Source organism: Electrophorus electricus, chromosome 14, assembly GCF_041902795.1.
Source record: "Electrophorus electricus isolate QZ-2024a chromosome 14, ASM4190279v1, whole genome shotgun sequence".
Classification (NCBI taxonomy): Eukaryota; Metazoa; Chordata; class Actinopteri; order Gymnotiformes; family Gymnotidae; genus Electrophorus; species Electrophorus electricus.
The window spans coordinates 4,630,001-4,651,991 of record NC_137510.1 but is presented as its reverse complement, the minus strand read 5'-3'; the positions used below and the strand labels follow the sequence as shown (position 1 = coordinate 4,651,991).

General features: G+C 49.2%; 1 protein-coding gene across 5 annotated transcripts in view; it reads left to right on the top strand.

Annotated features, from left to right (window-relative positions):
• cdkal1 (CDK5 regulatory subunit associated protein 1-like 1) overlaps positions 1-21,991 on the top strand; it is a 205,495-nt gene that overhangs the window by 21,449 nt on the left and 162,055 nt on the right. For all 5 annotated transcript variants that reach the window (XM_081695706.1, XM_035530938.2, XM_035530937.2 and 2 more), the window contains one exon: positions 16,488-16,572. In XM_081695706.1, the coding sequence (XP_081551832.1) occupies positions 16,488-16,572 (85 nt within the window). The remainder of the gene's footprint in view (positions 1-16,487; positions 16,573-21,991) is intronic.

The following is a 21,991-nucleotide window of genomic DNA, read 5'->3' as shown; positions in this document are numbered from 1 at the left end:
GGTCCTGGAGCCCAGTACATACACCACACGTCCGCAACACGCACGCACACGGTGCTGTTGCTGGTGCTTTCGCTGCGGTCCCGTTCCATCTTGGCTGTCCCGATGTCTACGGACACGCAGCCCTCGAGAACGAAACATGCATCAGTCAGGGAAACGGCAGGAAACTGCCAGCCTCGTACCCTACGTATGGACGCCGTCCAGGACGGAAAGGTCAACGCTGGTCATCGGAATTGCCCTGAACGGCTTATTTTTGTGAGCGGCGACGTATGTTAATATCTCACCGTTGCCCCGCCCCTCGCAATCCCAGCGACCGTTCCACCGTTGGGCAACAGTTGGATCCTTTATTTAATTCTGTCTGTTTGCCCAGCAAACTGCCGTGAGCACCTTCTGTTCAGCTCTCTCCCTTTTGCTGAATAAAAGACTGCCGACTCTTTGCAAACAAACACACAGCCTTGTATGTAATGGCTTTGAAATTGCATGTAAATGTTTGCCTGTGCGGGTTATTGTCACTCGTCCGTGGAGACCGGCAGGTTTGACACACTATCAAAGGCTTGGCAGTTGGCGGCCACTGAAAGACGGACCCTCCCACGGCTCGGAGCTGCCGCGGCTCGAGACGGCGTCATCAAAAACGCAGTTTTCGCTTCGTTTAAAGATTGGCTACGCACATATTTGTCTAGACCAGCACTTCTCTGAATAGCAAACGCGAGACGTCACAGCAGATTTGCTGCATTAGAAAGTAAACAAGCAAAGTTAAATATGTGTGTGTAAAGTAGGATATATACCCTCTAAAGAGGAGCTGGCACATGGTCTTTTATCTCTGTCTCTCTCTCTTTCTCTCCCTCTCCCTCTGTCACGGGAACCTGCCTCGTCCAGACCTGTTGTCCCCGGCATTCCTGAGAAGGAGCGCGCCGATGCCAGCGTGACAACACGCCGGAGGAGGACGCCGTCTTTATATTTCATGCTACTGGTCTCGCTCCTTTTATGTCCAGCGCTCAGAATCTTGTTTTTTTTTTTTTTCCCCTCCGCGAGGTCGCTGGTGGAGCGCGAGTTCTCCACCTGCTGCACAGCCTGCTGCTTCAGTCTCCAGGGCTAGGGATAAACAGAGACACTGCTCCGCTGCACGGATTTCATTTCTTTCTTTATTCGTTTGGAGTCCGGCCTCCGTGTTTATAGTTCCTCCACCGGTAATCTTTCAGGTCGCCTTGCGTCGTCCTCAAGCGCGTGGAAGACCTGTTTCTCACCAGCCCCCCGTTCGTTAGATTCTGCGCCACCGGGCTCTCGGACGCGCGGGAACCGTGGCCTTTTGCGTTCCTGAGGTTCCCCGCTCGGGGCCACGGCGGAACGGCGTTCTGCACCCCTTCTCTCGCGTCAGCCGCGCGGGGCTGCATTTTCACAGGCATGCACAGACGGCCGGGGAATCGAGCCGTGGAGCGGGGCAGTCTTCAGCACCGAACCCAGGCTGGAGTATACACCCTCCTGCTCAGGTTGAGGAGAGTTGAGCACAGGCGCGGCCTTCGGTCACACTGTTTATTTTAGTTCGTTCATTTACTTGCAACGTCGCTCCGACGGCTAAGCTGCTTTCTGATCTCTGCACGGAGGCGGATAGATTTGTCAAGTAACCGCCCGAGGAGGGAGCTTTCGGTGTGTAGGCCCTGAAAAACCCATTTCGCCGCTGCTCTAAATAGAAGACAGCGTGTCAGAGGCCTTCACTTTTTTGTGCGATTCATTTTCTCTTCCACACCTGGCTGCGTCATAAACGGCTGTTGTCACGGCTGCCCGTGGATCCGTTTAAAATTTCCAGACGCGCATTCATGAAGTATTCGGCCGGGCTTAAACAAGGCAAGTCCGGGCAGAGAGCTGCTATGATGGAGAAGGCTATTGCGATTCTCCCATTCAAGGGAAATCTCCTCGAGAGGAGAGAGAGGCTGTTGGAGGAACCTTCCCTTCACGGCATCCTCTCCATGGAAACGTTCTGAAACTCATATCGTGCAGTGCTTTTTTTTTTTTCTTGCCGTGGGTTGGCGTTGGGTTTTGAGTCGTCGATGAGATTTGCCTGTGATTTTACCGTGTTGCATCACGCTTGCACCATTTAACCGCCCCCCAACACGTTCCAGTTGGCGGGTAGTCTCGTGCGGCCTTCGCCCTCTCTGTCCGCACGGTGGCATTTCTCTATGATCCGTTCCCTGGCACCTTTGCGTGATGGCTTCTGCACTCCGTCGAGGTTGTGCGTAACGCAGCCTCGCCACGCTGTTCTGTGTGGTATAAGCACCCCCTCCCCCAACACACATTTAATCTTGAGGCATATGTGGGGTTGCCAGACGAACTGTTATTTTGTCACAAACTGCAGTCTAACCAAAGCCACACTATGACTCTTGGGTACCAAATCGGCGCATAGCGACGTGTCCTGGTGTGAGAACTGAAGGATTGTGGGACAGTTGTAAGGGGTTGAATTTCATGCGGCCGACATGCCAGGCAGCTACTCCTGCCACGTACGAGTTGTTGTTTTGTTGTTTTGACATCTTTCGTACTGGAGACAGTCAATGCCAGAGCACACAGAAATAATTTTAAAGAAAAACGTATCCAAAGTTGTAACTTTGGAGAGACGTCCCAGCGTCCAATTACAGCCATGCCCGCTGAAAACGGCCAGATCCAGCAGCATGCCGCCTTTCATTTGAGCCCGAGGTCTTCCGTTTACAAACGTAATTTACACTTTACATTTTGTAAACTTTGCCAGAGGTGCGGCGCTTTTGTAAACTTGGAAAAAGTTGGAGGCTGGCGCTGCCAATAGAGGAAAAAGTTGTTAAATGACACGAGCGCGCCGTGAACCAGATGGTACGTGTAGGATTAATGTTGGCAGTGCAGCTCTGTCACTTTTTAATCAAAGCACGAAAATCACTATTATTATGTATCATCGCTTGCTTTTATTGGTTGAATAGTCATTCAGGAAGCGTTGGGTGGGAGAGAGGGAGAGAGTGTGAGTGAGAGAGTGTCCACTGGTAAGCTTCCTGGCTTCTGTCCAGTAAGCCCATAGTAACATGATGAGTTATTCGGTGGCGCGACGCCAAACACCTGCACAGGTTATTTAGCTGTTGTCAACTTGCGAATGGCTCATGTAAATGTACTTATAGAGGACTGAACGAACTCCATCATCATTTATTAGTCTCACAGTGGTGTGTGGCACTGCAGTAATGCTGCAAACTAAAATCGCAAGTGGCCAGGAATGTGCACAGCTTTTTCCTTTAAGAAATGGCAGCTTTCTTCAACTCTGATTTTGAGGAAGAAGACGCAGGAAAAGGAGAGTGTTGTGGCAGTGTTGAGCTGGTGGTCGGTTTTAGGTGAGCTGAGTCCTCGTTCAGCTTGGTAGCAGTTGCGTGTGAGTGTGATTTATGTTAGGGGTAAGGGGGGCTCCAGCCGTCGTGTGTGTGTGTGTGTGAGGGCCACCACAGATGAGCATTGGCCTGTCTGTGTGTGTGTGTGTGTGTGTGTGTGTGTGTGTGTGTGTGTGTGTGTGTGTGTGTGTGTGTGTGTGAGGGCCACCACAGATGAGCATTGGTGTGTGTGTGTGTGTTTGTGTTTGTGTGTGCACGCGCGCCACCATCACTGAGCAGCGACGGCCGCGTACCTGCATTGCTTTTTTTCTAGTACATTCTACATCGGGAGATTCCTCTTTATTAGATGATTCACTTTTCCAGACTTTGAACCTTGTTGTTGTTGTTTTGGTCAGATTTCTACTGTTTATGCCGTCCCTGGCGGATCATTCAACTCAAATCAGTTAAAGAAACAAAATTAAATTTGATTGAATTGCCCCAATCAGTCTTGTGTCATTACTCCTGGGTAGCTTTAACAATGCACATCGCCAGGGTGCCTAACCCTGTCTATTTAGTGTTTATTTTAAGGACAGGAGTATTTGCCGCATGGATTTCATTTGTTTGCAGTTCATTCAAGTTCACACTAGACTCATTTTTTTCCCCCTGTTGGCTGGAAAAATTATTTTAAGTTGGCAAACAGCACCGTAACAGTCATCTGGTGTAGTGCATTAATTGCACACACTGTAAATAAATTGTGGATATGGGAACGGTGAACTGGAACAGACCCTGCGGTTCCCCCACCGCCTGGAAAGCCTCTTCAGAGAAGAACTCACCCCAAATGAAAGCAGTAGATCTTCTTAAACTGTTTCTGTCTTTATGGTATACAGAGACCAAACACGTCACCTTTTGTTTTGGTTTTAGATGGACGAATGTGGGATGTGCTCCATGAATGTAAATCAGAACAATACTCGGTTTTCTTTCTTTGCTCCACTGGAAGATAACGAACAGGCTCCTGTGATCTGCAGAGTCAACAGTTACTCGTTTAATGACCTAAAACTTTTTAATGACCTAGTTTTAGGCATCGTTGAGATCCGGGGAAAAAAATGTCACTTAAGCCTTATTACAAGCTGTGGGCACTGGCTTCGGTAATAGACTGGCTCAGTGGTTTGTCACCACTTAATTCTATATATAAAATAAAAGTTATTGTTTCTAATATGCTGTAAGTGTGAAACATTAAGGGGTCAGGATATCCGTGTCCTCTGTTCTATATTGCAGTGATGGGAAGTTCAAATGTGCCTTCGAAGCCCACCCCCCACCCTCTGTTGTTGCGCCCCTCCTCCCTCTCTCCTCTCCAGAAGGTCATGGGTGATCCGTGGAGCTGGATGAGAGATGAGGGCTCATGGTGATGGGAGATTTGGTGGGGGGAGGTGGGTTGGTGGCATGCTTGCTGAAGTATAGAGGACCTATTGCGACCTGCACGCAGGTCACCTTCTTTTTTTCAAAAAGGGTTGAATCACAGGGAACGAACAGAGGTAGAAAAGGGACGCTGAAGGTGTGTTCCCGGTCCCCCCCCCCCGTTGGAGCTTGGCACTTGCTCTTCCTGGCTGACTCGCACGTCCAAATGAGAGAAATACGGGTGCTAGGGGATAATGGAAACTTTGGAAACCGCAGAAAGTGTATCTGTTTCAAATGGGGAAGTTTTATAGCCACATACTGAACTAGGGTTATGTACATGTTCATGAGCAATATCCCAACAACCTGAAGAGGAGTTCAAAGAGACGTATATGAAAGCTTTATAGTTCTTGTAGCAATAGCTCAAGCGGACCACTCCTCTTCGTTCCCCCTAAAACACTTTAAACTCCGGCAGCAAGAAACTGAAATGACTCCGTTTAAAAAAAGAAAAGTGCCTGCCGCCTAGCTGTGTCTGAGCCTCTTAGTCCGCCAGTTTAATCAAGCCTTTAACTTGCTCTCCGAAGATGCTGCCCCGCCTTCGGAGATGCAAACCGTAATTACGGCTTGCTTTGTGACATGTTTGCGGAAGTGACATCCTGACTTAAGTGCCATGGAAGCATTGCATGCTCGGGAATGACGTGGGTTCGTGGATTGCCTGGCCTTACTACAGCTGGCGTTCCCACGCATGTCCAGTGTCTGCTCGGACGATTTTCCAAGGATTTTCACTCTAAAGCAACGTTGTTGGTTTCATGCGTCTCGTGCTGCACACCTTAATTACACGGTATGTTGAAATGTTACATGATGTTACAAAGTACTGATAACATATGGTGAACCCATGTCTGCAAGCATGGGGGAAGCATGCCGTGCATGGCTGTTAGCCAGGCACGCACAGTCCTGGCGAGACTTCTCTCGATGGCCGGCCAGAGGCCGGCTGGCAGCCCCACGCTCCCTTCAAAAGCACAGGTGCTGGCGTCTGCCTCAAGAAGGGCACTGCTCGCCCCGCTACAAGGGGGTGTCAATTCACGTCAGGCAAGTTATTAAGCCCAGCGACGCCACTCCAGCTGGTATTAAGTGGATACTGTGCGCCATGAGATGAGGGGCGCCGCATCCGTGTGGTTCAGGGTTCTCGAGGTTCCATGATGTGTTTGCTCCTGAGCATCCTGGTGCTCCTTGTTTCCTGGACTGAACCCTGGCTCGGTGAGCACCTTGGCAGATGTGTAGGCTGACAGGTCATAGATGTGAAACGCCGGGAGAACGTAATGTTCATCTGGCTGATGTTGGGCTAGGATTCAAACAGAATTCCTTAAACAAAGGCGTGGTCTGCTTAAGGAGGGGACAGTGATCTGTTCATTTGTTGTTGGGTTGTCACCAACCAGTGGTGGAAGCCATATGAAATCCACCCGCCACCTCGCCATGTGCGCGAGGCCGCCAACTGTGGTTTTATGGGTGGAAGCAGCCGGGATCGACAGCATGTAGACGCAGGTATCCACCTACGTGCCAGATTGATCTAGGCTGGGATGCGATAGGAAGAGGCGGGGGGGGTTGGGTTCAGGACCCCCTCGGCGATATATCACATAAACAAATTGCCAGTGGAGCGGTGTCTCGTCAGGGCGCGCAGGGAGGGCGGGGGAATGGCGTCGGCCCGCTCGCTATCAAACGGGGGACAAAGAGCTTTCGCAAAGTACAGCTTTAATCCGCTTTTATTATTGCCGTAAATTATGGCTGATGCACTGGCCGTGGCTAGCTGCAGAAATTCATGAATTTTAAAAGAGAGTGGGGGGGGGTAGGTTGATATGTGCACGAAGATGAAAGAAGAGGGGGCCCTAATCTAGAGCCTTGACTCTCCCCTGGCTGACCTCGTAACGCACTAATGCAGGGGTCACTGGAAAGATCCTCTTTGCTCCTCGTCCCTTACACACACATGCGCGCATGTGGTTGGACCGCTGCAACCATGACATTTCATCCTGCAGGAATGGCGCTTTGGTCATGAAGTTGATGCACAGAGTGACTTTGTTTCCAGGGGCAGGTTTCCAGGTAAATAGTCTGCTGGTTCTGGGCCTTGATGCATTTTCATGGGAGGATTACCATAAACAGGAAAACATAAGATCTTACTAGGCATAACTTTTTTTTGTCGAGTGGTGCTGAACTTGAGTGCTTCAGCAGGACGTCTGGAGGACATTTTGTCCAAAATATTATACTTATTCTTTGCTAAAAAGCTGCTAGATGTTCACTGTGTCTTGAAGTGTAACGTAAATGTGACTTGTAGTGCTCATTCACCTCTGAAAGCCCTGTGTCTTGCAGCCACTGAATTTAGCTTTCGGCACAGTAGTCTTGGCGTGAAAATGTGCATCCTCACGAGTACAGTCGCTGTTCACAGAGGAAACGCCAGCTCCTCGGCGTCGATCAGCTGCCTTTCTAGCTCAACTCCTCTGTACTCGAGAGACTGCGCGCTTCCGACCAGACTTGTCTCCTTTTCCTGGCCGGATTTGACCCAGGAGTCCTTGCTGCACTCCCACTGTGACCTTGTGCACTGCTGTGAAATGAGTGAGAAGTCCTCTCTTACAAGGGCATGGTGTGCTGTCACAGCTCTGAGTGAGGAAGTAGAAGGAAGAACTGATGGATATTGAGACCGAATTCTGGCAACCAGACCTATCGACCTAATACTGCACCCTGAAAACCATCTTAATCAAATGAGCAGTGATTCCTGGGCTGCAGCCCAAATTCTCATATTCCTGGGCTGGAGCCCAAGTTGAGTGTACACAAGACCTGACCAAAGATCACCCCCCATTAAAGAGGTTGACTACCTAATCAAGCATCACAATAGAACTCCTCTTCAGCGCTGCCGCCGTTGAGCTCTTCGAGCGAGCGGCAGCTGCTCCCTCGTCTTGCTGTGCGGTTTGCCGCCCGGAATGACCGGATAGCTGTTTCACCACTCCAAGCAGCATGCACCGCCTTGTGTCGGCTTTGCCTGTTCCTGAGGATGAGTGCGCTAAACCAGTCGGATCGTCCGGTGCTGCTCGGGGAGGCTTACACGGTATGCTTTCCTGTGTGCCCCACAGGAGCTCCTCCTCTTCCTCTTATCATGTCACCTGCTGAGGCTGTCTTTGCTATGGGAAATGGAGGTGTAGGAACTGCCTACAGGGAAGGGATCTGTATGTTGGCAGTGCTCGGTCTACGGTTGGGTAAACGTTTATCCGTGCACACTCCATGTTGCAGCTGCTTTGTGCAACACACAGCCCCCTTCCCCCAGGGTGTGTGTGCCCGCCAGGAAGGATGTTTTTGAGCCAAAAAGAATCCATCTTCTCTAGTGTGCTGTGCTCGCTGGATCAGCGAGATGGAGTGAGAGTGCATGCGTCCCTGAGGCCGTGGTGACTTCCTTTGTGCAGGTATGTGTGCTCCACTGCACCTGTGCACAAGCCTATATTCTATCTCTGTGCACGTTGGATAAAACCTTGTGGTCATTCTGGCTCGTCGCTAGCTTCCTATCCTTGGGGCACATTCGACTATGAATCTGGTAAGTCCTTTCCATGCATCCTCCTACATCCAGTCAAGAACAAGGTCATTACCACTGTGCACAGATTTATAGTGTTTGTAATTTGGTGAGACACCTTGACATCTGAAGGCTTCCGACCCGCCGCCCATCGGCAGGTCTTCCTGTGCGGAATGCCGTTTGACAGTATGCAACCTTTTGGAATGAAGTGCAAGCACTCATAATTAACCTTCAGAATATCAGCACGGCACAGGTGTTTTTATGCTTCTCTTCGGAGACTCCGATGGCGCGTCCTCGTATGCAGGCTCTTGTCTCCGCTCACCTCCGTAGTCTTGCAGAATGCACCCGCTAGCGCCCCGGGATTCTTGGATTGGGTACAGGCCATAAAAGAGTGCCATGTCCTTCTTCCAGTGGCCTCTGTCCGCGTAGCGGGTGGGGAAGGGTATCTATTAATATCCCTGGCTTGCTTGCGCCTCCTCTCTCTCCTCATTCCCCTCCAATACTTGCTGGCTCCCTGCTTGAGATGCAGCTAACCCCATTACAGGGCCCGGGTGCCCTTGCACAACTCCAAGCTGCTGTCAGCTTGCTTTGATGGGGTGAATGATAGAAGCGTGACCTGCCGTTGTGGGGGTGCCCTCGGGCCAGGACAGCATACAGAGCCTTCCAGCCTGGATGGCATATACCACCATCGTTGCCCAAAGAGGGAGGGGAGGAGCACCGTGGCAGGGCCCCGAAGGTGTTGAAGGTGAACTGCTCGGCAGCAGCGCTCCGAACGGTGAATAAGAACGTTTAGAGTCTTTTTTGAAAGGTCCATCACATTGCTTTGTTTGAAAGATTCGAGGGTGGATGCGAAGGGGTGGTTGAAATGACTGTAAGCGTGTGGTGTTCAGCAGGCACATACGTTTTCTCATTCTCCCCAGAGTCGCAGCGATTACAGCCTTCGCGAGTTGGGTCCGTGAGCAGACCGAGCCGATCGAACACGTTGACAGGCCGTCTGGGGCGGACTCTTCACCTCGTCCTCGGGGCGATTATCTTTTTCTTTTCTTTTTTTTTTTTCCCCCTTTTTGCCTGACCGATCATTTTGCAGCCAGCCGAGTGGAGAGAGCGCGGGGCCATCATAAAAATGCAGACCCTATCCTCCTGACTACCGCAGCTCTGTCACCCGGTGGACAAACGTTAAACGGGCGCGATTACCTCACCTTCGGCCTTGTGCAGCCCGGCCCCTTGGAGAAGAGTGCAACTTTCCAGTACGAGGTGCCACCAGTGTGGGACTCGGAGCCGTTTTTCGTTCAATTCCTCCCAAAACCCTCTTTGCACCACGTTGGCAATTAGTTTTGGGGCTTCGACCGCGGTTTCTTGGCGTCTGTCCCTGGTGCTTCACGGTGTCTACTGGAGCACTAATGGAAGCGCTCGCTTCGCAGTTTGAAAGCCCTCGCTGCCCATATGCCAATAATGGCTAGAGCAGCAGGTGAAAATAAATGACTGACTCGAGTGCAGAACCGGCCGGCAGCCATATCCTGCCGTTACCACAGCTGACAGGCCCGTCGTCATAGCACCGCATGAGTGACTCCCCTCTAAATATTTAATCCAAGCAGCTCCCCAGCCTGGCCGGAGGAGGTCCTCCAGACATTTGAGCATTATTAGTGTCCCTGCTACGCTTGTATTTTTTTTTTTTTTTTTTTCTTAAGGCGTTGTAACACTTTTCACTTTTCATTTCATTTCGATTGCTGAAATGCGGGAAGTCAGAGACGTCCAGCGGCGCTGCCTTGTGGGGATACGATCTCCTACGGCAGTGTCGAAGCCATTTCCGCGCCTCCGACCTCTGACGGTTGATTTGAACTGATTCCAGAGCAGTAGCGATCGTGCAGGTTTGCAAATTTCTTTAAACTTCATTAGAAATCAGTTCCATCTTGAACGGGATTTAATTTCGAAGCCTTTAAATAGGTTTGTCTGAAATACACAATTGCTAATAGTTTTGAAATGCAGGAAGGAGAAGAATCCATCAGACGTGTAATGTGCTTCCTAAATGGCTTTAATAGAAACGCACGATTATCTTATTTGCTCCTCACTGTTGTATCCGGCAGCAGGAAATGGAAAGTGTTGAAAATAATCACATTGTTTGCGTTAAGCCGCAATTATCGAGATAAGCCGGCTAACAAACGTGCTTGCTCGTTCAGACGTTCGAAGCAGAGAGTACCCGTGCTTGCTGCTTTTCTTCTGAGGCTTTAGTGCTTAACCACAAAGCACAACTCTCTTCAACAGAAATAATAATGGCCATCTTTTGCTTCAAAGAATACTCCACTGAGGTGACCTTGATGACTAAGGCAGTCCCCATGACAAAACCGAGGCCTTCTGAAGAGCATCTGTAGATTTTTCTTTGAGAGAAGCAAAACAAACCTGACTAGCAACCATACTGACGTTTTGATGTGCGTTTTGTCTTGCGAAAACCCACTGTGCCTGTTCCCTGGTTGACAGGCCATTACGCTGTTAAAACCTATTATAGACATAATTTGTTTTAGCCTAAACACCCCCCTCCCCCCCCCCCCACAATTGACTAAATCTTTTAGGTTACAGGTTTGCTCAACATCTCTGAAATACGGTGGACTAAACCGCTGCTGTTTGCTCTACAGCCTCGTTATTCTGACCGGACCGGCCTGGACTGCCGGCCGGTCAGAGGCGGCGTGAGTGTGTAGTCGTAGATGCCATGCTGTGTTAGGCATGGCTGGGTGATCGGCCCAGCGTCCTCTGGCAGTTCTGCCCGAGCGTGGGTCTCCATGCCTGGTGGGCACTGCTGAGGCTCCCCCTCCCAGTCCTCCTGGACAGTGGGTCCATTTTAAGCGCTGTCATGTGCCGCTTATTAATGTAGCACAATGGGAAAACAGACCCGCCGTTGTGTCCGTCTTCTTTGGCCCGTCACGCCGTAAGTGATCGTAATTGCATTCCTTTAATGGACTCTGTAGTGCCCATTTTTAGAGTTCCCAAAATATGGCATCTGCACAAACGGATTTAGATAATCACATGGGCGCACGCACGCGATGTTCACTCACCATGACCAAGCGAGACTGTCAATTATATATTCTGTTGCACTAACAGTTAGAATGTTACCATGACTTGCTGACCAGATATTTAAGGCCTTGTGCGTTGATCTTAAATACCCAATCTATCTTCATAATCTTGCTCATTACTGGTTGAGCATAATCTTCCCTTCTTTGGTTTGTGTGTGTGTGTGTGTGTGTGTGTGTGTGTGTGTGTGTGTGTGTGTGTGTGTGTGTGGCGTATCTGTGTGGTGTGTGTTCTGCCGAATAACGGCACCTTCTGACAGCTGATTGGCATTTGGCGGGATTTGGCTCTGGGGCGAAGGGCCTCTGACTTTGCGTTAATCCAGCTGCCCGTGAGGCCAGCGCCAGTATGCACTGCCGTCTTCTCCACTTCATCTTCCCTGCAGACATCCAGTGTCTGGGCAACGGAGAAATGATAAGGGAGGAAGGCTTTGCTGTGTGTTTCAGTCTGGGCCTGTCTGCCTGCCTGCCTGTCTGTCTGTCTCTCTGTCTACGTGTGCGTGAGCTATTGTGTTGGATTTCGGCACTTGGTCCCGGCAGTGTTTGTTTTGCAGAACTCTGTGTACTGCGAGGTCCTGAATTCTCTGAACTATTAACATGAGTGATATGGGCAGATATAACCAAGCCGTTAAGAGAAGTTCAGCTCCACTTCAGCCCTCTGCCGAGCGCTGCCTGGTCCCTGATGTGCAGCTGGAAGTACTCCTGGAAGCACGTGCTGTGTGCACATCTGTATCTCATCACGTGAAGCACGTGCTGTGTGCACATCTGTGGCACGTCATGTCCGCCTTCAGACTCTTTCTCCAAACGTATTTGAGGTTTTTCTCTATAGGGCAGATGAGTTTGTTTGTCTATCCAGATTCTTACCATTTGTTTGTTTGTGTGTTTTCCCATCCAAACAGCAAATGCCTTTCATCCTGTGTTCCAAGCAATTCCGTATTTCCAAGCTTCTCCAACAGCCATCGGTATCTGTTATGAGTCGACCGTGTTTCTCTGCCCCTGCCTCTTGTTACCCTGGCTTGTACACACACACACACACACACACACACACACCCACACACACACACACCCGGCACAGCCTCTGGGTCAATGACAAATTAAACTTTTAGGAAGTATTTCCAAAACAAATAAAATGCATATTTTTGAGGCTTCAACAATGTGTTTATACATTTCTTATTTGTTAAATAACATTTCAAAGTATTTAAAATCATTTTTCACTTCACCACCCAAAAAGGTTTTTTTCCCACTACCATTTATTCTATGTGAAATCTTGGGTAACTAGTGTTTGTTTACAGTGCCTAACATTATCTTGTGGTTATATTTTGAATTTACAATGTTTTCAGATTATAGCCTAATACTGTCCAAGTATTTACATTTGGCATCTAATTTTACATTTACAGACAGATAATTATACAAATTAAAAACATAATGCATTCAGTACTACAGCTATTCACAAGTTTCTCAAACATTTTGTTCACTTTAGCCTATTATTTATAGGTTTAAAAGGATATTTTACCTGGTAGCAGTAAACTGAAGAACAGGATAACATTTGGTACACAGTATCCACCATGCAATAGGCTGAAGAAACACTGTAATGACCCACAGGTGAACAACAGTGAAGTTTAGCTTGATACACTTAAAAAGAAACGCCATCTTAAATTTGTGGGGGAAAAATGTAAATTCCGATTTCCAAATGCATTCATCAAATGTATTCCCAGATTTTAAAACATTAAATGCATAACTGGAAACTGGAACAAAACACTATATAATAACTTCATACTAACATTAAAACTGTTGGTATCTTAAAATTTGGAGTTCATGTTATAAAATGTTTGGAAAGGTCTGTTAATTTGCACAGGTAGTTGTGCCTCATGAAGGTTTGGGGTTTTGAGACAGTTACTTATCTGATGTTGGACTTCACATAGCCATTTCACCGTAAGGAACAAAAAGATTTGAGCTGCAAAGTTCTGGTAAGCACCGCCAATCTGTACGTAATCGGACACCTGCTGGGCGGACACCCATTGACCTGTAGCTCTGCTGGTCTGCACCCACTAGTCATGCTGTGGATTAACCAGTCAGTTCAGAAGAAATATCTGCTACACTGGGAAATTGATCCTGAGCTGCTTTGTTAGCCTTCTTGTTTAGGCAGGGCACACAATTCCGCACACATCTGTGCTTGCGCACGTCTGCGTTTCGCGTGAATAGAACGGCACGTCTGCATTTCAGGTGTACGGGACGGCAGGTCTGTGTTTCACATGAACTGAATGTCAGAATGTTCACAGAGCTGGGGTGCATCTCTTAATGAGATTCACTTCAATCGCACTGTGAAAACTTCTGAATTCTGCTCAGCCACATTCCCTGGCACATTGTGTTATTAAATTATGTTTCTCAAGGAAAAAATAGGCCTTTTCATGGTGGCACACGTGGGCTCACATCGGCTCACGTCGGCATATCCACTGAAAGGCTGCAGCTCCCCAATGTTCAGACTTGAGCGCATTTTTATTCAGACACGAAAGTGCTGGAGAGAAGTTTCTTTTAGTTCAGGTCTAAGATTTCAGATTATTCGAGAGAAAAACATGCACTGGCCAGACAGCATTTTTTTTTAACTTCCAGACAGCCCTCTAAGGCACTGAACAGCAAAAACCCTTACTTCTGTGTATCTGAAAACAGAACCCTTATTTCAGCGTGCGTCTGAAATTGAGTCATTTTGGCAGTCGTCTTTGAGTCCTCATCCTCTGTCCTTTGCTAAAAAGACGGAGGGTGTGCCCTTCACTTTAGGTCACTGTAGCTCTGAAGGGGACGGATTGCACCCTTCCCGTAAGGCGGCGGTCACCGCGAAGGGGCCGTGCGATGCTTCTGGCATTGTTTTGGAAGGCGTAACTGTCCAGAGCTGTAACAGCCAAAAAAGCAACGAGCTTGGAGATTGCTTGATTTTACAACTGAACAGATAACGGCTTCTGTGAGCCGCGCACCTGGATCTCCGGAGCGCTGCCACCAAGCTTGGATAAAGGGCGAGGACATCATCCAGTTCTCCACGCCTCTGCTCCATCCGTTCATCTATCCATCCCTCCATCCATTAATCTGTCCCTCTTTCCAGCCAGCTCTCCTTGGTTGAGGACCTCGGCGCATCCGTCTTTCTGGTCTTCGAGTCGTCGTCTGCTCTCTCGCTGGGCGGTTTAACCGTAGCCAGGCTGGGTTTGCACACGTCTCTCACGGAGTTTAGGGAAGAACTGGGAGGGCTGTTCTTGTCCGGCTTATTTACACCGGAGCCTTTTGGAAACGGGCGGCCTAGAGTTCACTCCAGACTCCTCTGTTCCTCTTTCCCTTGTAGTTCAGACTACGGCACAGTAGTGACCTGAGCTCGTAGTTGTTTAGTGTCAAACTCCTCAGAAGAAGACAGCAGGAGAGATCTAGTCAAGTGTTGTCGCTCTGAAGATGGAAGGAAGCGTGTGTGTGTGTGTGTGTGTGTGTGTGTGTCACACACTTGCACAGATCTCCCTTGGGTCTTGTTGAATATTGGGGGCTGGGCTGAGATTGAGGACCTTTTGTGAGGAGAATGCAACTGGGATGTAAACACACACACACACACACACACACGGCACCCTCATCCACAGCTAGACGCGTGTTTGTGTTTTGGTGGTGGAGGCACTCTTTCCGACGCGCACTAATTCATGCCTGATGCCTGGAGCCTCGTCCTTTGCTCAATGCATAACACGTTTATCAATATTTAACCTCTCTGGTGCGGCGGCCCGGGTGGCATTCTGATTGTGTGGGGCTCAGTCATGCGCGAGTGAGACGGAGTGCATCCGAGGGCCCAGCGCGACTCGGCCGACACATGGCGGCATCCGTGATGCATCACGCTACATCAGTCTGAACTGATGCCTCAGTCCTTCAGTGCGAAAGCGTCGTTTGTCAGCGCGGGGATGTGTGGGAAAACTGCGACTGCATGTTAATCCCGGATAATCCCATCACTTTGATTCTAACCCTGCGAGACCGTCAGTATGGTTTGTGCTCGGCACCTGAAACCGACGTTTAACGGCGTCAAACATTCTGCCTCTTGTGTAGCACTCTTCTGCTTTCCATTCCTTCCTGGCGTACCACTAGATGTTCAAAAACTCCCACAGGAGAACAACATTGCACAGGAAGCTATTCAGTTCTCACCCTTCACGGTAACCACTAATGATGCCCCGCTGACCAGAACTGCATGCTTGGTTGCATGCTCCTGCTACGTTTACGAGATGCCCCCCGGTTGAGCAGACGACTGGTTTGGTGTGGTGCCCCCTCTCCCAGCTACAGTTTTATAGTGTGATTCGTCCTCTGCTGGAGGCAGTAGAACCGAGAGCTGCCGAGTCATTTAAGGGGACTCGGCTCTGAGACGTTCTCCCTGTCTCTGGCTTGTTATGAGAGAGAAGGGCTCATGGTCTCGATGACGTCGCCTACGGCGGCGGGTTGTCTGGGGGTCACCGCGGGACACTCCGGTGGTCGTTACTGTGGCAGTAGTTTCAGTATGGCCTTGCGTCTCTTCTGTGTCCAGTAAGGGGGGGGGGGGCGAAGAATAAACTGGCAGGCTACTGATGAGAGTATCTGCCTGCCTGCCTGTCTGCCTCTCACTATCTGTCTACCTCTGCTTGTCTGTCTGTCTCTCTCTGTCTGTCTACCTCTGCTTGTCTGTCTGCCTCTCTCTGTCTGTCTGCCTCTGCCTGTTTGTTTGCCTCTCTATGCCACTGTGTTTATTAATACTGGGTCATATCTCTGAACCTGGGAGCTGTGTCATGCCTGTAGGGGTGTGTGTGTGTGTGTGTGTGTGTGTGTGTGTGTGTGTGTGTGTGTGTGTGTGTGTGTCAGTGTCTGTGAGTCATGACTGTGAGGTATTTTTGTGTATGTGGGTCAGAGTGAGTTCTAACTGTAGGGGGGTGTGTGTGAGATCTGGAGGGGGTGTAGGTCTGTGAATGCTTGCCTTGTAATGGATAGTAAGTGAAGTATCTGGTTCAGTGCTGTGGAAGAGAACAAACGAGACAATACTGCCTGAGAAATGTGTGTGTGTGTGGAGCTGAGGAGGGTGTGGATTAATAGTCAGAGCTGTCAGGGTGCAGGTATTGAGGACTTATTAGTGGGAGGGTGAAGAGAAGGCAACTCTTATTCTTTCTCTCTCTCTCTCTCTCTCTGTCTGTCTGTCTCCAGACAGCCCGTCTGATGCTGACGTGTGGCTGCTGAACAGCTGTACAGTGAAGAACCCGGCTGAGGATCACTTCAGGAACTCCCTCAGGTAAGGCCCCGCCTCCACAGCCCTGCCCCGCCCCAGCTACTTTATGCCACGCCCCTTCTGCTATATTCCCCCACCTCCAGCCTTTGGCCAAAAGCTGAAACGCCTTTTTATCAGTCAGCAGTAGCACCCTGGGATGCCCCCCAGAACGCCTCTCTGCCCACTAGTCCACTAGAGGGTAGTGTTCACTAAAGGGGTAGTGCACGTTTGGACGTGCATGGGACATGGGACGTGCGTGTGCACGCTTGAGTGTGTGGCTGTGATGCATTGCCTGTTTAGTGGAGTTCAGACAGCAGCGGCAATAGTGAAAGAGGGTGAATTAAGAGTAAACACTCTGGATGAAATTAAATCGGGGTGGGGTGCAGATGCGGCGTGTCCTCCCATGGTGCTTCAGTCCCAGCAGACAAACAGGGTGGGGGTGTGTGTGTGTGTGTGTGTGTGTGTGTGTGTGTGTGTGTGTGTGTGTGTGTGTGTGTGTGTGTGTGTTTGTGCGCCATAAATTGTAGCGGTGCGAAGATAAGCACACCACTGAGCTTCTCATTACGGGACTAATTGAAGTGAGAGGTGTGTGTGTGTGTGTGTAAAAATGTGGGTGTGTGCGCGCACATGACTGTTTCCTCCAGCTCCAATCCACAGTCATTAATCTTACTCAGCTGTGCTGCTGGGTTAGCCAGTGCTGTGTGAGTGAGTGTGTGAGTGAGTGTGTGTGAGTGAGTGTGTGAGTGAGTGTGTGTGAGTGAGTGTGTGTGTGAGTGAGTGTGTGTGTGAGTGAGTGTGTGTGTGAGTGAGTGTGTGTGTGTGTGAGTGAGTGAGTGTGTGAGTGTGTGAGTGAGTGAGTGGATGGGTGAGTGAGTGGATGGGTGAGTGGGTGAGTGAGTGAGTGAGACTGTGTTTCTTGGCGGGAGAGTTTCTTTTTATGCCAGACGACATTTTCAGATGCACGTTGAGACTTGGAGTGTGGGAGAGAAGTGGATTTATGTGTTTAGCTCATGTATCGTCCTCTCAGCTCCGTGTGCGCACGCACGGGCCTCTATTTCATATTCTGTCTGCGCCATGTAAACCCCTCAGCTGTGTTCTGTTCTGCTGCTCCTTAAAGTCAGACATTTCTGCTCAGGGTGATGAGACCTGGGTATAGCCTGCAGACACACCATACAGACCCCCTCTGCAGACCTGCCCCCTACACACCATACAGACCCCCTCTGCAGACCTGCCCCCCTACACACCATACAGACCCCTTCTGCAGAGCTGCCCCCCCTACACACCATACGGACCCCCTTTGCAGACCTGCCCCCCTACACACCATACGGACCCCCTCTGCAGAGCTGCCCCCCTACACACCATACAGACCCCCTCTGCAGACCAGACCCCCTCTGCAGAGCTGCCCCCCTGCAGCTCTTACACAGACCCCTGCAGGGAGCACCCAGGCTGGCCTGATTTATCGGAGTGGGAAAAGACAGCTGCTTCCTGTATAGGTTCTGTAGACTCAAGACTGTGTGTGTGTGTGTGTGTGTGTGTGTGTGTGTGTGTGTGTGTGTGTGTGAGACCCCAGTGTCCTCATACTCTTAATTCACACTGGGGAAATTTGATTAGCCCCTCCCCCTCTCTGCTTGGCATCTTTTCCTATGGAAATTCCCTAATTTACATAAAAACTGCCAGATTAAAGCAAGGTAATGTTTTGCATTTTGATGTGTGTGATTGCATGCCTGTTTGTCTGGGTCCATCCTTTTGTGTGTGTGTGTGTGTGTGTGTGTTCTCTTGTTGGCACACATTTGTGTGCAGTTGGCCCATTGTAACCTCGGGGTGGCTAGAAGGAGACACAGCAGTGCATGCTGGGTTTGGGAACTGTCGTCTCAGGCCACTGACTTTCTCTCTCTCTCTCACACACACACTCACACACACACACAGAGAAAGAGAGAGAAAGAAACACTCTCTCCAAAACCAGTGAGGATTTCAGCTACTAATGTGGCTAGATAAATCCTTTAGGGGAAAAAAACTCCAAACAAGGGCGCCTCTAACAACCCTGACATTTTCCGCTCTAGTGGTTTACTGTAGTAGACTGCTGTTCTCTTAACCCGCTGATTTTGTCCGAGCGGCTAGCTTTTGTGTATTATTAATCCTTATGTTGGCGTTTTGCTTCAGGTTGATGTTGAATTTGCCTGACCCCGACCTTTGACCCTGAGCTGGAGGCCTGACTCTGTTCTGGCAGTGATCCATGTCTAGTTGATCGGCATCCAGAAACGTTTACAGCCTTCGTGAGTTGTAGGTCCTTTGGACAAAAACTCCGCCGTGTATCCAGAACGTTCCATCTGGAAACAGGTACCTGGGTCTCTGCTTGCAGTTTGGGATCGTCCCACGCTCCTCTGACAGTCATTTCCCCCTAATTTACCTCTGTGAATGTAATCGACTCCCAAACCCCACACGCTGCAATCAGTCTGATCCTAATGAATATGCAAATGATATTGAAATGGAAAGCGCCGAGAGACAGGGGAGGGGGGTGGGGCTAGTGGGGGCATCACCGACCAATGAAATGTCACATCTGTGTGCCCACTCATGGTATTAAGACCAGTGTAATGGAGGGGATGGTGGCTCACACAGGCGTTGCCTTCTGTTCTGGAGGACAACAGATCGTCAGGTGCAAGGTGAAGTAAGGTCAGACAGCTAGTTTTAGTTGTTTCCACGGTTACTGCTGGCACCGCTCCCCTCTAATGAGTGTTTTTTTTTTTTTTTTTTCTTTGTGCACTGATTTGAAGGCGATTCAAATCTGTTTAGAAAAGACCAGGTTGGCACGTGGACGCGGTCATCACGGCAGGTTGGTAATGTGAATGTGGCCAAAGAGGAGTTTGTCAGAGAGAAGTGATGGAGCAGTGTACTGTTCCAAACATGCTCTTACACAGCTTGCACTACACAGGGTTGGAGTACAGTGTAGAGGGCTTTGTGTCCCACACACACACACACACACACATGTGCATGAAGAAGCCTCATTCTTGGTGGTGTCTGTGGGTTGGAGGCTCATGGGAGTTTAGTGTTTGCTGGATGATCTCTATTATCCTAACTGAAAAAGAGACAGAGGCCATAAACTGGCATTTACTGAGACACACACACACACACACACACACACACACACACATACGCGCACACCCCGGCGGTCACATGCGAGGCCTCACTACAGTGCAGACACACATTCACATGTGCCTGCGTACAGAGTCGCTCCACTGTCCCAGATACTCCGTCCCTTTTTTAATGACTCGTGATTGTGTGTGGGGGGGGATGTGTGTCAAAGTGGGCAGTGTTATACAGGCTACTGTTTGGGGGCTTTCTGGGTCTGCCCACTTCCTGACACACACACACACGTGCTCCTCTCCTCGTGCTTGGTCACACACTTGACACACACCCGCTCCTTTCCTGTCCTGGCACGGATAACAGCCAGTTCCTTTCCGCTCCCGGACTAGCGCTACTACTGTCCTGCTGCGCAGGGAGGGAGGGAGAGAGAACTGTACCTTCATCAGAACTTCAGAACTGTCGCATGTCTGTCTTCCCTGAACCGTTTCTTTCTGCCTTCTTTTTAATAGCAATTCAAGTTTACTGTTGCTTTTGTCGTTGTAACGTGCTTACAGTACTTGGGAATGTTCTTTATAAATAACTTTATTATTATTATTATTATTATTATTATTAACAGTCATCATCATCTAGCTCATCAAACAGAGGCTGTGCTGGGAGAGGTTGGTTTGGGTAACACCCAAGCATTTGTCCTGCGTCCTGCATTTGTTTACACACACACACACACACACACACACACACACACACACACACACACACACACACACCCTCGTATCCTCGTCTGTTGTGTGGTGGGTGTGGGGTAACTCTACAGGACACTTGCACCACTATCACTATCCAGGAAGCCATCAGACCCCAAAGAGATTTTTGAGTTGAAACGCTGTGTAACAGGAATTGGCCCCAGCACGTGATATCCCGGGAGACTGTTGGAACACTGGTTTGGTTCCCACGTCTCCTCAAGGGTTGTAAAACAGCTCTACTTTCTGATAACAACTTCAAACACACTGTAACACCGTTGAGAGCTAAAGATTATTTACAAAACTGATACAACAGAGCCCGATTCATATCAGAACTGGACCTGGGTGGCACCACCCGGGGCGGGGTAAGGACACAATGTGGGGTCAGAGACGAGTTTACGGCAAGACTGTCCTATCTGGAGTAAACAAACAGCTTTACACAACTCCCCTACACAGTCCTGTATATGAGCTGATTTGTGATCAGAATTCCTTACACACCATCCACTCAAAGCCAGTAAAATGGAAGGAACACCACTGACCTCAGAGCAGCAGGCGGGGGCGAGATTGTAGTGTTTATCGCCAACCAAGGTTTAAACCAGCACCAGGCGGGCCGGTGTCCAGGATAGAAACTTCCCGGACCGTTTAAACACTTCTAAAGCCAAAAGGATTTTCTGTAGCGAAAATCCTCAGCGCTGTATAGTCGTACGCTTTGGTGCAGTACACAAAAAAAATCTGTGTGTGTGTTCGATCCATGAGTGATACGAGATTTAACGATTTCCAGGAAAACCAATAGAAAGCTGAAAACATCTCCTTGGTGTTATTACTGCCCACATCTTGTTAAATAGTGTTTGGGCCTTAAATGTTGAGCTTTCCTGCATCACACCATCGAGGAGGAACTTCCCACGGGGCCACAACGGCGGATCCCTTTCCTAATGTGTAGTGTTTCAATATTGTCACATATTTACACCCAAATAACAAAAGATAACCATGTTTCTAGAAACACTGAGCGTTTTGAGAAATGACTGTTCTCCGACCGGTGCTGTTAATCATTTCTAAGCAAAACATTTCTTTGCAGTGTGTGCACTGTACATAGCCGTGACGAATCAGTGTTTGAAACGGCTCGGCGCGTCGCTGTTATCCCAAAGCCGTTGCTCATTAACGTGCGCTTTGTTACAAGTGGCACTTCTCGGCAAGTAGCCACGCCATTGAACCCGCTACTGTTCTAACAAATCCGCACATTTATAGTGCTGGCCTTAAGGGGGTGCTGTGCTGTCACGTGATTTCAGGGCCCGTGTGTGTAGGAAGCCCAGATGCCTTAAACATGCTTGTGTAGAAGGCAGCTATCGTTATTATTTTATTGTATGGAGCAGTAGTGTTATGGCCTGTTGTGGAGGCTAGCTCCAAATCTTGCGTATTAAATAGCTTTTAAGGCAATTATTGTGTGTATATGTGAGCCAATTTTGTATTTTTCTCTTTATTGGTTAAAAATGTTAGTGTATTGATTATGGTCGGTAGTGATGTGCGTGATTAATGCAGGTTTGTCTCGCTTTATGCATAAATTACGGCATAATTAACAAATTATCATCACAGAAACTGTGAGTGACGGAGAGAGAAAGCGGCTCAGGCCA